Raw genomic sequence first — 16,861 nt, 5'->3', positions numbered from 1 at the left:
AAGTGGAAATTGTAAGACAAGCCACCAGTCACGAGTAACCACCATTCAGTGATTTTTCATTTTTCTGACTTGGTGGTTAGAAAACAGTCTTCCTTACAGAAATATGATAACTAATAAAATATTGAAATATAAGAAGATGAAAAAGCTTTGTTGCCTGATACTGTACAAACAGTAGTTACAGACTTCTCATGCCTACAAGTAGATACTACAGAGCATAAAACACGGAACCATGTTTACTACAATCTGTTTGTGGTTGCTACAATCTGTTATGCTTACAAAATGTGGCATGCTTTTCCAGGTGTTGAAGTGAAATTAATTAAAAAGAAAAAAATTTTAAAGACCCACAACAACAACAAATAGGTGCAAAGAAACTCTGATGCATGAAGGCACATAAGTGTATAGCTTCCATTGAAAACACAAATAGCTAGGGATGCCTATGCCAAATATCTCTGCTGCTCATCAGAACCCAAAATGAGAGCAGAAGTCTTGAACTGGAGACTCTCTCACACTCTCTCTCTGGGCTATGAACACCCATTGATGTTTGCATTCTGCTTGTGCAAGCCAGACAAAGTTAAAACTGCTCCTTGCAAAAAATATCAAAGTAATCATCACCTACTAAAGTCACACTGGCCAAGTGACTGCCACCTCTAGTGCTGCCAATGAAGGCCATTCACTTTCTATCCCCAAGAAGCAACATAAATTCACCCTGATCAGAGTACAGCGCCCAGGTGAACATCCAGAGTAAATAAATGCATTTTAACACTGTGTTACCAAGGTCAGCCACAAACCCTGTATAATAAATTCTTGCTTGCACTTACAATAACAGACATGTAGCTTGTAACTGCTAACAACTGCTTATCATTCCTCTGCAAACTTAACTTCTAATGGTAGAACACTTGCTGCCTGAAGACCAACAGAAAAGCTGGGTATAAAACTATTTTTTTCAGCACTAGCAATGGCAGCATACACATTTAAATACATGACTGTGTCTGTGTTTTACCATTCACTTGAAGTCACTAGCTGATGCCCCTCAGTCCCCATCCTTTCCCTGCACCTGGTCCTGTCAGAAGTTCATGCAGGTGCTCACATTTCTGCTGCCCTCAGGTAAGGTTGTCTCCAGCAGACACTGAAGAGCAAGACCAAAGCCTCTCACAGAGCTCTCAGTTTTCAGCTTGTTGCTTTACCCACACATACAATGCCAGCCACATAAGCAAATGGACAAACTGATAAAAAACTTTTTAATTCATTCCTAAGAATCATATATAAGTCCCCAAGCCTCCCTACTTCTGATGATGAAGAATAATTTTGTTTGTTTGTTTGTTTTTGGTGGTTTTTTTGGTGTTTTTTCTCTTCAGCTCTAACCTATGCTTGCTCTGAGGTACACAGGGAGGTGTTTTGGGAATGAAAGAGCATTCTCATCCACAAATGCAGTCTCACAATCCTTGCACAGGTAAACTGCTCACCAAAATAGTGAACATCTAATAGAAACAAATGAGGATTTTGCTACATTAAGAAGTCTAGGCTGGATTCCAAAACTACCCATACAAATCATCACTCTGCTCCTATCTTTATTAACTTATTAGGCTTTACTGGAACGTGCAAGAGAGTTCATTCAGTTAAACACTGCCCTCTCCTGGAACGACCTGACGTTTTTCTGGGTCTTAAAATGGGATCAGCTAAGGCTTTTCGAGTCACTATAAATGTCATAATATTTTGTGAGCAGTTTCAGTCTGACATTGTAAAACCGATGCTCTATAGAGAGTATCATGATCAACAAAACTCTTGTAATATATTACTTAACTATTCCACTGTTTTCTACTAACAGGTCTCTAAAACCATATGAAACATGATCTTTCTGAATAAATAAATAAATAAATAGTGTATGAATCTGGGCCAGCTTTCTAGAGCTTTGAAAGATTGCAACATTATGGAATAAAAAAAATGCACCTTCTATAGAGCATGTTGTACTGCAGGGCATTTTTGGACCTCCCACTGCCTCAACTTCATTTGAATTAATACTCTATTAAGAAAAAAAATCAAAATTACAGTAACTGTATTTGATGCCCATGACCTTTATCTGAAAATTCAAGAACAATATTGAAGACTAGCAAACACTTATGTTATAAGCAATACTAAAATGACTGAGAGGGATTCCACAAGGAGAGAAATCACCTCCTGCTTACAATACGCAAAAGATCTAGAGGAACAGATTTACCATTTGCACTTAACTGCTTACAACCTTCTCTTCTACAAGAAAAGCAGCACAATAGTTTTGCACAACAGCTCTGTTCAGAAGTCTAGTTTACGTTAAAATCATCCCTGTAAAACAAGCAATTTGATGGATACATAATACAAAGAGAACAAACTAGGACTAAACACTTGATAAACAAGTGTTTATCAATCTTTTTACACATGATAAACCCAGTCTGGAAGCCAAGAGACAGTCCCCCTGTCTGTGCTCCTAGCCAGGCTGCTCCCTCTCTCAGATACACACCAACTATATCACCCCTGCTCAAAATAAAGAGGGGCCTGGAACAGAGTCTCCTATTTTAGAAATTACCCTCAGAAATTAAAAACAGAGTGGGAGGAAGAAAGAATGGATTCTTTTGTGTCCTTTCATCTACTACTCTGCTTGCTTCTAATCTTTTCCTCTAGAAGACTGCCTGTGTATTTGTCAACTACTAAGAGATGCAAACAGAGAAAAAACATGGTAACCGGAACACAAGAGAAAAAGCCAGGGATGACCCCTGGGCTGAATACTGCAGCCAAACTAATTTGAAATCCATTAATCCACCTCAGTGGGGCAAGTTGCATTTTTCTCTGCTCATCTCTTGCAGTGCTAGGCAGTTTCCCACTCCAACCACCTGTCAGACAGAAAAACCCAAAAGAAAGTTGGGAAACCATTAAATCTGTCCATCACCAGACAAAAAAAAAAAAAAAAAAAAAAAAAAAAAAAAAAAAAAAAAAAAATCATAAACAATCTTAGTAATTTTGGATTATTATCCTGGCTTGCCCTTTCTGGTTTCTTTCATTACTCTGACGCATTTCAGATGTGTCCATCAGTCCAGAGATATTTCAGATGTGTCCATCAGTCCCCAGATATCTCTTCCTCTCATAGAGAACCTCCAGCAGCCAGGGCAACCTCATGGATCACCTTCTCCTGCTGTCTAGGTCTCCACTGGAGGTGCACAATGAACCAAACACATCCAGGCACCACTACCACACAGCAATCTGTGCCCTAAGAAGGTCACTCAGAATTTCAAGAATTCCACATTCTTTCTTGGCAATTTCAGGTATCTCCCCCATCTCTGTTGCCTAAGCATGGCCTTAAACCCTGTGGGTTTCCACTTTTTGAACTGCTTAATGAAGGCAGGCTCCCATACATGAAGTGACTTTAGCCTACTGACAGCTTGTTTTAACTTTTTCCATTACTTCCTGAGGCTTCTAAGGAATAAAACAGAAACCGAAAGAACCAACACAGCAACAACACAGGACAACACAGAACTAACATGCCTTTCTTACATGAATAGAGGTGCTCTTTTCACACAAATCCACAAATTCAACAGTAAAGCTCCCTTTCTTCAGTTCATGACTTTCCAACTCAAGTGTGAAATAGCAATGTGGTCATTTCTACAGGACATCAGATGTACAGCCTTAGTCTGCTATAGATGAAACAGGATAACAGTAAATTCTACCTCTATTTTAAAAATAGTATGTACTGTGAAATCTTTAATACCTACCAAAAATTTATAACTGGTTCTCAATGCTTTGGATACAACTGAAGAGCTCAAAAGTCTTGTTTGCAACAGAAAGAAAATTGATTTTACCTTTCATTTTGGACATAATACATAGTCTAAACACGACAGTTTGTGTATAAGAAATTAACCAAATAAACCAGGTGATCTTCACAATTATTCTCATCTATTTCTGGTTGATTGAAAGTGCTGCAACACTGATGCTGAGCAGGAGGGGAATAAAGTCTCCATGACAGAATCTAGACTGCTGCCACTAGAGAAATGACAAAAGGGGAACCAACAAATCCAGGGCAGTAGGCCTTTTCCTGAAAATACCAAATGCAGAATTTTGCAGCCTTTCAGAGTCTTTGAGAACACCTAACATGCCACACTCTCCATTTCAAAGACAGAATGAAAAACAAGGACTTTGTGAGTGCAAGAAAAAAAAGCCAATTATATAAATAACAATGCATTCTTGATCGTAGACATGGATTTCCTTTTGAGATCATTATGATCTCAATGGAAAAGACACACACAAATCGCAGGGATTCTTCCAAGCTTCAGAGAGCAACTTTTTTGTATTGAAACTAATCAAAATCTGAAGAATGTAGTTAGGTGAGATTATATATAAGGACTATACAGTACACCACACCTTAAGTTTCTATATTAAAAAAATATATACATAATTTTCTAGGTTTAAAAAAATGCAGCATGCAATAAAGGTAACACAAGGAAAATCAGTGCACAAATGAGGGAACCTGAAGCTAAGAATGGAAAATCTGAATTTCAAGACCAGAAAAAAAGCAAACTTTTAGTGTGTTTTTAGCTCACTAGTTTTATATATGTTGTGCAGCCTCAACCTAAAAATTACACAGATAATCATCCACATCTATCAAAGAACTTATACATTCAAGCATTCTCTTGATTTTATTGAATCAAGAGATGTCCTGAAGGATATGACAACAATGCTTCAGACATTTTAATTTTTTTTAATTTAAATTTATTTATTTGTATTTGTTATTATTTTTAAATAAATTATTTTATAATAAATAAATAATAAAATTATTTATTATTTAATTTTAAAATTTGTTTATTTATTTCAATTTATTTATTTATTTATTTATTAAAAATAAATAAACTTTTTTTATTTTAAATTAAAAAACTAAACTAAACTCTGAAGAAAGAAAATCTGTATTTCTGCTGTAAATAATAGAGCAGGATTGGCTCTTGATAAATACTCCCAGGCACTACACTACTGGAAGAACAGAACTAAATCAAATATTTCAAAGTACAAATGTGAATACAATGGCAATGCAATAGAAGGCACAGAGATTTCAGGCAAAGATACTCACTTTAGAGTCCACCGTGATTAAAAAAAACCACTTGGGAGGCAAAAGAGGCTTTGACTAAGTTCTTAAAACCTCTTATGCTCCAGCTTCAGACATACAATGTGCTACACCTACACAAAGTAGAAGCCCACAAGAGTAATCACAAAATTATGTTGGTGATCAGTGACACAGCAGCTTAAATCAAGAGGAAAACAAATCAAGCCTGAAAAGCAGCTGGAAATTATGAAAAAAATCTGTGGTACCTGGTAAAGAAGAGGTCTCTCCCAGAAGTATTTTCTGAAGAGCTTAATGTCTGACTGCAGCAAGTGCTGTGCAGTGTGGCTGAATTGGCAGGGTCAGAGCTCCAGATGAATGAGCAAACTGTATGCAGGCACCCTTGCTGATCTCTGCTCTTGAAACATCAAGCGACTGACTGCCCTGGAAGCTGAAATGACACACTCTCTTAGCCAAGGCAGATCCTCTCTGCACAGGTAGAATGAAAGCACAGCCACAGCAAGATTCCCTGCTTGTCTTCAGCACAACCTGTCAGGACCCCAACACTCCCACTGCAAAAACCGGAGGCAGAAAATCTGAAACGTCCACTGAAAACACAGCTGGGCAAACAAAAACTCTCTTCAGCCTTAAGAGCACAGAGCTACTTCTAGATATCAACTGGGGATAAAACAATGGTAGCTCTAGACAGTTACTCACTACTAAAAGGAGCCAGAATGAGCAAGCTGTGACAATACCTATTTCTCCTTATTGCTGTAAATGAGCAGTAGTACCTCTTCCTGTCAGTGTTGCCATATATAGCAGTAGGACACAACTGGCAGCTAGCAGATTTGTTATCCCACAAGAGTGAAAAACAGAAAGTATCTCAAGGGAGTACAGTATTGTTTGGATATAACAAACAAATTAGACAGTCATAACATAATGTACTGTGCCTGTGTTATTTTTTTTTTTTAAGCTGAAGTACAGATAAATCTCACATAAACTAAAGGCTGCATGGAGCCAGAACTGAAAGAACCACATACCAAAATAAAAATGTAACCCAATTCATGCACTTTCTATTTGCAAAGAAAAGAAAAGAGTAAGAAGGGGTGTCTGATGCTTACCATTTGCTATCCATACTCCAAAGACACACACATACACCCCATGCAGCTCCTCAGGACTGTACAGACAGAGCTCCAGACAGCTGAAAGGTGCCAGAAAGCACTTGTCCTTTAGGTCATTTGTCAGTTTGGCAGCTCTCAGGCAAAACAGAGTCATAACTGCAGCCGTGTCTTTGTTGTTGATTCTCCCTTATTTGTTTGTTCAAACTTGAGTTTTAGAGGCGTCACAAAGTCTCCTGAGGTTTTTGGGGAAGTCAGGTCCTATGGTTCTGTTTATATATAAATATTTCTTTATATGTATTTTTAAGGAATGTCCTTCCTTGTTTTTAGCATGTCAGGAGTCAGCTGATGTAGTGCTGGGAGAGGTAGCTGATGGTGCAGCTGGTCCTCTATCATTTAACTGACTATTAATTGACTTCAAATGTAATGAAGGACACAAATAATAAACTTCCTTCAATTGTAAGTGCAAGTTTACCATTTTAAATGATAATACTGGCAAAAAGCAGGAGTACATAAACAATGCAGTACTCCTCACATCTCTTAAATTACATTTTCATAGAAAGCAGCAAACAATTATACTCACTTTGAAAAGATCTCAACAAGTTTGGAGTGTCCATTTTGTAAAGCCAAATCTAACGATGTTGCTCCATCCTTATTAGGTAATGCTAATGCTGATGACCCTCCAGGCTGGGCTGCCAAGAACAGGGAAAGCTTAACCAAGCCCAACTTCATCACAAGGTGGAGAAGAGTTTCTTTTTGTTCAGGCTCTTAAAAAAACACAGCAAACAGATGATCAAAATCATCAGCAACAAACCCCAGCATTTTACATGCTAGGAAGCATCAAAAGACACTGACTATCATCTGCAGAAATAGCACAGCTCAGGTTCAGACCTACAAATTTCTTTTGGCAGAAGACTTTATGTCTTTCACTGAAAACAGCAGTTACATACTTAATTGCATATGCAGAGCTAAAGGATATCTAAATGCTCTCTATTTTCTTTCATCAAAGAAAACAGCTGGAATTAGATAATCTTATTATTTCTCTCATTCTCTGTATGTAATATAGTATTCAGCACCACCCCAATGGAGAATATAGTTAAAAAACAATTTTCCTGCAATTTGCCTTGCCTCAGCAACAGAAAACATCCAGCAGCACAGCCAAGTATATAAACTAAAAAAATTAAAAAGAGAAAAAAAGATTTCTCAATGCAGACTGCTTATCAGGACAATAAGAGACCCATATAACCTATAAGCTTATAACCTCGTGTGACCAACCTTATATGACCTCATGTGCCAAACCTTCCTCTCCTCTCCATTTTTTAGCACATAATCATCAAATTCAATGGGATGAAGTTTAAAATAAAAGAGTGCACAACCATGACTTAGTCACTAGATGCTGAATTATCATTCTCACCATTGCCTGGCCTGTCTTCAAGGAAGGATTTATCTGCCTTAACACATACTTTCTCAAACAAAAAGTCTCTGCAATTTAAAGGCAATAAATAAAATATTCTCAAGTGCCACTCAACCAGTTCCTTACACCAATATTTTGGTACAAAGTTAAACATAAAGGCCCTTCCAAAAGGATCAAGTTTTTAGGGACCATGGCTCTACAGATTTTAGAACAATCAGCTAAAATATGTTAGGTTTCCAGTGATTTAAGAAATGTCACTGAAATTTTCATTTCTTTCCCTTCACAGCTTCCTTTTACATAATTGAAGGCTGCTGTCATGTCATAGCCAAGTACATCCTCTCTGGACATTTTAACAAGAGAGTTGCCCTTCTATGAAGCTGAATGTCCTCTCTAGGGGCAATGGGGGAAAAGTCATTAGCTTCTTTTGAAAATGTTGGACTTAGAGTGTTATTATATTCCAAGAAATTCTTTATATCCACATCTCATAGAGCCAGAATGGAAAGGAACTTAAGGAACTTTCCCTACCACTACGCTGGGAAAATCACTGTAGGATCTCCACTGGTGATACAGTTTTTGATCTGAGTATTTGGTATCGAGCATTTGGTGGTAACCCATCCAAATTTTTTACCTTTCCATTTCAAGTGGAATCAAAACTCCCAGACAGTCAAATCCCAGCAAAACATGTCATGCTTCCTTCAATAAATGAAAGAAATTCCAAGCATCAGAGTAAAAAGGAGCTTCAGGAAGCAGACTCTAGAACCACAACAGCCAGCACACCTGAATGTAGTGTCTGGAAACTATTTTTTCATTGCAGTTCTAACAGAAGCAGGCACATTAATTGGACATAGGGAGAATTCTTTAAACCACAACAGCACTAAACATTTACGTAATATGTACCTAAGTATTTGTGGAACACACATGTAAAATGTCATACCATTATTTCTTTAAAAATCATGTTCAAACTTCATCTGACTGTGGTTAGCCAACATGTGATCTGGTTCATTAGCCAGCCTATGCAACAAATTTCTACACAGGTTTCAGTCTAAAATTTTCTTTTGGTCTTCCCATCTCAGATTATAGGGAAATGTCCATCTGGCCACAGGATCTACTGTAGGATCCAGGGCCACAGAGGAAAGTAATGAATTTATGGTGGTGTTTTTTTTCTTCAAGGTCTACAAAGTGCTTCCAATTTCAGTCTTTGGAAACAGAGATCATTGCCTTATTTTAGTTACCAACATTAATGTGAACTGTAGTGTTTACACATCTATGAAATGAGATAGAATGTATGTTTCAAAGTTTTTAAGCCCATGCAACCTTTACACCACTGAATCCAACTCAAGCATTTGCAGACCAGTGTGCTAAATGGAACCATGACCAACATGGAACCACAGAAAGACCTGGATCAGAAGAGAAAATCAAAGACCACCTAGTCCAAAGATCCTGCCATGAGTAAGGACAGCTTCCAATAGAGGAGGTTTCTCAAAGCACCATCTAACCTGGCCTTGAACAGCTCAGCCCAGAAGATCTGACTAAAACTCACAGTTTCAAAGCCCAGCCAAACACTACTCATCAAACACCTTGGCCTGCCTGGATCTGAGACCTCCTTCTATGGAAAATAAGCAGGGTTAAGGCTTCCCAAAATCTGTGGCTGAAGTGCTACTTGAGAAATGAGAGACTGCAATACAACTTCCCTCTCAGCCAGATGCAATTTGAACATAGAGAGCTTCAAATTTCCCCAGATCACTCATCTGATGGAAGCATACCCTGTATTGCAGAGTAATTGAAAATAGGGCATGGGGCGGAGGGAAATCCAGGGGATGCAGGGCAGAAGACCAAGAAAACAGACTGACTACAATGGAATAATCAGCTAGGAGAAGTTTCTGCTGCTTAGACGTGGATGCCTTTCTTGTTATACTGTCATCAGAAGTGAAAAACAATGCTCAAAGCCCAGATCTCTCACTTGCTCAGAGAATGACCTAACAATTCAGACACAGTACAAAAATGTGTGACAGTATCTTCCCTTCCCCTAGCTGTATTTATGAATAGAGACTGATAAAATCATCTGTGCCTTGCACAGACAGCACTGGCCCCAGAGCTGTTTCTGTATCAGAGTCTCCCCTGCAAGGACCTCAGCAGACTCAAGGCTGTGCCATCTGTCTGGACCTCACCAGAGCACCTTGTCTGGAGTGTTTATGTGTACACCAGGGAGTTCAAGTTTAAACACCCAGGAAATCACATGGTCCAGAATGTATACCCTGAACAAACATTATGCATTCACAGAAAAAAAAAAAAAAAAGTTTTGAGAATTGCTCCTTGATCTGCACCACTGAAACTCCAATAAGGTCATGTACTTTAGACATCAAGCTGTTTTCTTCAGATGCTTCCAACTACACCATACCACACTGCACTTCAGTGTTAGTAACCAGACAGCAGACAAATTAATCTAACTAAAACACACACAAATACATCAATCAATATTAAGCGCGCTAAACATCTGCAGATGAAATCCCAACCCTCAGACTAAATGCACTGAAACAAAAAGGCAGACTTTACTCTGAGCATTGGCCTGTGGCCAATGAGTTTCAATGTATACTGTAACAATGCAAAAAAAAAAGCCAGATAAGCTTGCTCTGAGGATGATAAGATTAGGACTTTCCCCTTCAGCAAAAAGGGAGCCCTTAGGATGCCCTTTCTCTGATGAGGAATAGCCTTCTCCCTGCTCAGACACTGCAGCAAATAAAGTTACTCTTCTGGCAGCCAGATCTTACAAACAATGCAGTATGAATAAGTCTGCTGCAAAAGAAGGGGTTTTAAAAATAACACTAATTAATCTTTGCCTTCTGAAACCTCCATCTAAAACAATAACTTTTAATATCTCACCACAAATAGTCTAGTAACTGATCCTTATCTGCCTAACCTAACAACCCCCATCTAACCTCATGCTAAATTTGTTCATGGCCAGCTTGAATGCACATGGTAGCTGAACCACCCAGCAGGTTCACTGTCTGCTTTTAGCCCTTAGATGCACTTAGAAACAGCCCTCATTTTTCCCTGTCTTTTACCTCTCTAGATGATGTGTTTGCTGGGCTACCCTTTTCTTACTGGTCCCACATGGCTTATCCAGGGGTGAAGAGAAACTGATGACATAAAGCAATTACAATGCCTTCATGACAGTAAAATCTGAAATCTGAACTGTCTACTCAGAAGGATAAATGGAAAGGTAAATACGCTGTTCAGCACAAGGATTTTTCACCACAAGGACAGGTGGCCCACAGAGGTTACAAACTGTCTGTCTTTGGAGGTGTTCAAAACCTGGTTTGTAGCAACCTGATGCAAATCTCCAGGTAGCCCTGCTCCAAGTGGAGGGTAGGACCTAGTCTCCTCCAGGGACACTTAGATTCAAAACCTGCCGTTGCTTCTATTCCAGAATCAGAAATACCAGAACACAAAACAAAACAAAACAAAAACAAAAAACAAACAAACAAACAAAAACATTTAAAAATTAAAAAAAAAAAAAGACACGATTACTGATAATAAGCTTTTTAAACAGACTGGCCTATAAAGAAAAGATTTTCATTAAAAGATAGTAATGTTCTGAAATAACAGGAGGATAGCAGTTCTTTCTCTTAAGAACAATTTCTAGTTTCAGTTCTCTTGCCTCCTTCTCTTATACTTCCTCACTGTGGCAGAAAAATTGGTATTTTCATACATTTTTCACTTTATTTTCCCATTCTCTTGGGGAAGAATTCAAGTGTGGCATAAAGTATGAGAGAGGGGAGAACCACAAAGAAAACAGAACAAAAAAAAAGTGATCCAGAAATAAATATACACACACACACGTATTGTGGAAAAAATCCTAACATACTCTGCATTCTGTGGCAAACGAACAAAATAAGGAAAAAAAGAAGAAAACACAAGGCTTCTTCAACATATTCTTATTTAAATGGTATAAAACACCATTTAACTTAAATGGTATAAAATGTCATTTTTCGTCAATGCACAAACCAAACAACTCCTATGATTTGAAGGACACACTTCTGGCTGATTCAGACAGGGTCAGCTACTGCAAGGCAGGTGGTGCTGTAAATGATATATACACTATCAAGACTTTGTTTTGCATTGTATCCCAGTTCTCCAGCCAAAACATTCTCTTTGGGTTACAGAGAGCTGAGCCAAACAGCCTGTTTTAAACATTAAAAAAAATCCTTTTGTTCTTCCTTGCACCTGAATCCTTTCCTATGTCCAAAAAAATAAACTAAAACCAAATATTTCTCTCTGACAGAAATGACTAAGCCCTTTCTGGGCTCTGAATCTCATTCATTTCCTGGAAGGAGACTGAAAAGCAGGGGGAGACATCAAAACTGGCTGACAAATTCCATTTTTTTCCTGGCTTCCTACTTTAATACACTACTGCTAATTTTTTTCATTTCTTGATTAGGAATAACAATATTTCTAAAGCTATCTTTGTAGCTTTATAAATAAAGCTGCAAAGACCCACAGAAGTGGTTTTGTGAAGGGACATCAATACATGAAGTCAGGTATGTGACAGGTATCTGAGAGCATACCTACATGAACCAACTCCCAGGGGCTGGCATCAATCACCCTACAGAATAAAGGAAATGAGAGAAAGTAAAGGTCCATTGCAAAGGGAGTCCTGCCCCAGCAGTTTTAGCAGCAGGAGGGTTAGAAAAGGCTCACATCCACCAGCCTCATGCATCATGGTGCCACACCTACACCTCAGGTGAAGTTCCAGCTGACTCTGCTGATGGGGTGACCCCAGCCACGAAGCAAATCCCTACAGGAGGTGCCTGTTGCTGGGAGGGATATTCCTCATCCTTTAGTACTGCAGCCAAACACTCCCTCAAGGTGCCTGGTGTGAGACACTTGTTTATTGAGCACCCAAGTGCACAACACCAGCTGGGAGACCCTTTCAGCCAGGAGAAGAGCAGGGCTCCCCAGCCCAGGGCTGACTCAGGGCTGAGGTCTGGGTCAGAGCACAGCTTCCTATCTGGTCTCTTCAGCAGTAAAGTGGCTCCAGAGCCCCAACACTTTTATATTGCCTTCAGCAGGAAACTTCATCCCCTGTATCTCTTACGGTGCTCACTCTCCTCTCACTCTGCATATCTCCAAGTGCTCAGTGCTTTTCCCAAAAAGCCCCTTCGTGGTCAAAGGGATCTCAAACGTCTCCTCTCTGCTGTTATTGCCACTGACCAGGAGATGAGAATCATACACTTGCTGGAAACCCTTTGCTTGACGTGTGCCTTGACAATATTTTCCCCCTTGCAGATTTCTGAGTGAACAGAAGGCTCTAGAAGACACTCACTCACCTGCTTCACAATGCACAGGCTAGCATCCTCCTCCCCCTGCCAGACACAGTTTCCAAAAGGACGAACTCCTACTGGCCGAAGATTTATCTGTTTCTTTAACTCCCTGAATTCTCTGACCAAAATGCAATTACCTCTCCTCACAAAACTCACCAGACCTAGACACATTTATCCACTGTTCTCAGTGGTTTTTCTAATTCTGAAATTAGAATTTTTCTAATTCTGGTTTTTCTAATTTTCTAATTCTAAAACTGTGAAGTTTTCCTAATTCAGGCACTTTGCACTCCTCTCCATTTCCTACCACGGGGAAAAAAAAAAGTAATCTAAAATTCCAGCTGAAGAGAAGACAGAGACAGAATTTTCTTTAAATTACATCAAAACCCTGACATGCATTAGTCAGGTTTGAGCTTGTGCACTTTAGAAGGAATGTGTGTAATTCCAAGTGAAAAAAGTAATGTTAATAGTAAAGAAAACAGTAGGGCGAGTGCTGTAAAGTAGGAAGTGCCACAGAAAATTGAAAAGTGTTCCCCAAAGGCAGACTATAAAAAAGCACAGTTTGGTAGCTCAGTTCATTCCACAAGACCTATCCCTAGAAAACAATTACAAGGCATTTATGAAATAAAATGGAGAATCTCCTTATTCGCAAAAGGAAAGAGATCACCGTTTCCTTCTCTATGACCCACAATTAGTTTTCTTAATTCAGGCTGTAATGTTATTGCTTCTATTAATAGACAAAGACCTGATTGAGCAGTCCTCCTCTTGAAAATAAGTGTAAATGGTGGCAAAGCTGGCAGCAACTGTTCTTCATTTTCTAGCACAGTTAAGTAACTCAGACAACATGAGCTCACCCTCTTGGCAGTGCCCCTAAAACAACCAGAAACTCTCATACCCTCAGCTTCTTATCCATAAAGTGCCCTGCTTGCAAACTGCCCTCCTGTGCTCCCTCTGACATCTGAGAAATGTAAACCTGTGTGTGTCAAGGATAAAAAGCTTCAGGGAAGATGCTGAACCTGTGTCTGATGGTTCTTGGGACTGCCCGTACTGGAAGGCTGCCATAACCTGATGGTGCTAAGAAACAAAGAGTTACTTGGAAGCATTTTTCTCATTCAGAATAATTTGTTCTTTCTCACTTTTTTCTCTTTTCTCAGTCTTTCTTTCCTCCCTTCCTTCTTTGCATCTTTTTTTTTTTTTTTTTTTTTTTTTTCCAACACAGCTACTAGGGGAAAATTCTCTTCTCCTTTTTTTTTTCTGGCAGCACTAACAATTTATTTAGCTTATTATTAAATACTGATTGTCTCCAAATTGAATAATCCAGTTCAGAAGGAACATATCCTTTATCAAAGTGCAATAAACAAGAAAATCAGCTTCTCCCTCTCCTTCCTCCCTACCCCTCCTTCCCCTTTCCTGAAACCCACCAACAAATAAATGTCTAAGCACAGCACCTTTGCTGAGTACCCAGTTAACTCCAGCAGGAAGATGCTGATCTCAATATCTCACCACTGTGTGGGAGTGAGCAGCTCCTGTCACAGCTGTCACACAGGCATCTATTACAAGTGAGGATTACCAGAAGGGTCATGCTTTCTTCTTTCTTTTGTTGAACTTTCTATAATGTGGCCAAAAACTCCTGACCTGCAATTACACTAAATCCTAAATTATTTGCAATGCTCCCTAGACAATCTCTTGGCTCTCTTTATCCAATGCTTCTTATACCTTATAAAAGGAACACAAACATTTTTCCTGAACACCAAAACTCCTATGAATAAAGAATTCTTCCATCTTTCCATCAACCCTTATGATTCTAAATCCTCATAAAAATGAATGAGGCCCAAAAACACTAGATGGTGCAATAGTTTTCTCCAGCAACATGTCACTCAAAAGTACTTTTTTCCAACAAAAACAGCCAGCCCCACAGCTCTGAATACTGACAGAATAGCAGAAGTGTAATGTCCTAACTAGTGATGGATGACAGCACCCACAATTTCTTAACATTCATATTAAAAAGAGCATCCTCACAATGTCAAGTGTCAAGACACATCCAATCCTTGATACAAGGAGTTGTAGGGGCAGCAGGTAGGGAAAGAAGTTCTCATTCTACTTCTGAATAATCATAAATTTCTAGATCCTGTTTCTCACCCCTTTTGATCTTCCAGAGCATGTAGAAGATAACCCTTCCTCATCTCATGGCTGAAGATGAAGGACTTCTCCTCTTCTCATGTGCTTCAGAGAGATCTGAAGCTCTCCTGTCTCAGTCCATCCCCTTCTCCCTCCCTCTCCTTCCCCTCCATGCACAGGCCAACCCTCAGCTTTGCTTGGCTCTCTTGCCTTTGAAGACAAAAACACAATGATGGGAACAGCACAAGGAGGCAACTCCAGTCAGGGCTCCTCAGAGTTAGGAGAAAAGATCAAAACTACACTTTCAGAAAGGAGAGAGAGAGGATACAGAACATAAAGGAAAATTATACTAATTGCCTAGAGGAGAGTAAAATAGATATCAGGACCAGCCCAAGCCTGGGCCTCAGAGAGGGACAAAGGGAAGGATTAGCTTCCCTTGGGCTGGAGGAAAAGCTGTCCAGAAAGCTTCCAGGAGTCCCCCATCGAGGGTGGCCCCAAGCAGGAGTGCACTGACAGATCCCACTGTAAATGAGCATTGCTACCAGGCCCCAGGAATTTGTTTTGTTTATTCAGAAACCAGGCAAAAGACTCTGGCTTCCATTAGGAGCAGTGTCTGTTGTGCAAAAAGAAAAGTCACTTCTTCAAGCACAACAGTGCCCACAAGGCAATCCTAGCACACTGTGCTGAAGACAGGCAGGCTTGTCTTACACTTCAAATGTTCGCAGAGACTCTGCATGGCAATGAGGGCACAACAAAGTATGAAAAATGCATAGAAACGAAAATACATAGAAACAAAAAAATACAAGATCTATAAAAGTCTTGCAAGGGCAACTTATTATTTTTCTATATAAACATTGCAGTACACCTGAAAATGGAACATTAGCACAACTGAAAATTAAAGAATTTTGCTGTGTGGATAGCAGTTGCCCTGGCAGAGCTTACTCTGATACCTGATGAGATGACCTGTGACTCTCTGGACCTACAACACACCCAGGATAACCTTTCCACACATTTCAAGCAAGCAGGTACCAAACTGGCTATGCCCAAGCATCTCTCAGTACCCCTGGCATCCTGCTGATGCTTCTGGGTTGGGTTTCAGCTGGTGAAAAGCTTAAATAAGCCTGTGAACAAAACTAAGCTGATTTCTTCGGGCTTTGACACAAGGTCCTCATTGCTAAAATCCAACAGTTTCTCCAGAAGTTGAACAAGTATTTATTCCACATCAAAATGAAGCAAGTAACAGTCTTTTTTTTTTTATCCTATCCTGTCTAGCCAATATTTGAATGAGACTTGGTATTTGTTTTCGCATCTGTTAGAGGGGTTGTTTACAACAAACAGACAAAAAACATTCTCCAGATCCTAAGTTATCTGTCATTAAGAATTAGAAGGATTTAAGACATGAAAAAAGCCCTTACCCAAAGAAATTAGCTTAACTGGTGTGTTTTTATTTCCTGAAAACTTGCACGCATCTCTTTCAGTTTGGCTTACATGGAAACTGCCTGTCTTCTAATTCTCAGCAATTTAAAGTACTAAAAAAAAAAACCCAGCCAAAACTACCAAAATTTCAATGAAAAACATGTGAAGCCATCAAGTGTAACACAGTTTCCACCCTCAGCTATAAATGAGCTGATTCTGCAAAAAAAATATACACTTCAGCAAACCCTAACTACAGCCTTCTGTTTGCAATGAAACCTGAAATTAGAAAAATGTCACCTGATTTTGTTATGAAGTGTTTCAGTAGCATACCCTACCATAAAGTTTCACTTGTATTTTCATTCCATCTCCTCTACAATTTAAAAAAGCCACTTATAAACTTATTTAATGATATTTTCCCCAA

The 16,861-nt window shown here is 39.2% G+C and overlaps 1 protein-coding gene across 1 annotated transcript in view; it reads right to left on the bottom strand.

Moving 5' to 3' along the window:
* Positions 1-13,968, bottom strand: part of ARHGEF28 (Rho guanine nucleotide exchange factor 28) — a gene marked incomplete at its 5' end in the record, with an annotated part of 93,562 nt that extends 79,594 nt beyond the window's left edge. Inside the window, 5 exon segments of the mRNA XM_083884264.1 lie at positions 1,948-2,020; positions 5,326-5,412; positions 5,414-5,507; positions 6,758-6,941; positions 13,923-13,968. Of these exon segments, the coding sequence (XP_083740390.1) occupies positions 1,948-2,020; positions 5,326-5,412; positions 5,414-5,507; positions 6,758-6,941; positions 13,923-13,968 (484 nt within the window).
* Positions 13,969-16,861: the final 2,893 nt, after the last annotated feature.

This window comes from Zosterops lateralis (genome assembly GCF_965231275.1).
Source record: "Zosterops lateralis genome assembly, chromosome: Z".
Lineage (NCBI taxonomy): Eukaryota > Metazoa > Chordata > Aves > Passeriformes > Zosteropidae > Zosterops > Zosterops lateralis.
The sequence above is the reverse complement of the archived record's forward strand: the minus strand, read 5'-3'. Positions and strand labels throughout refer to the sequence as shown.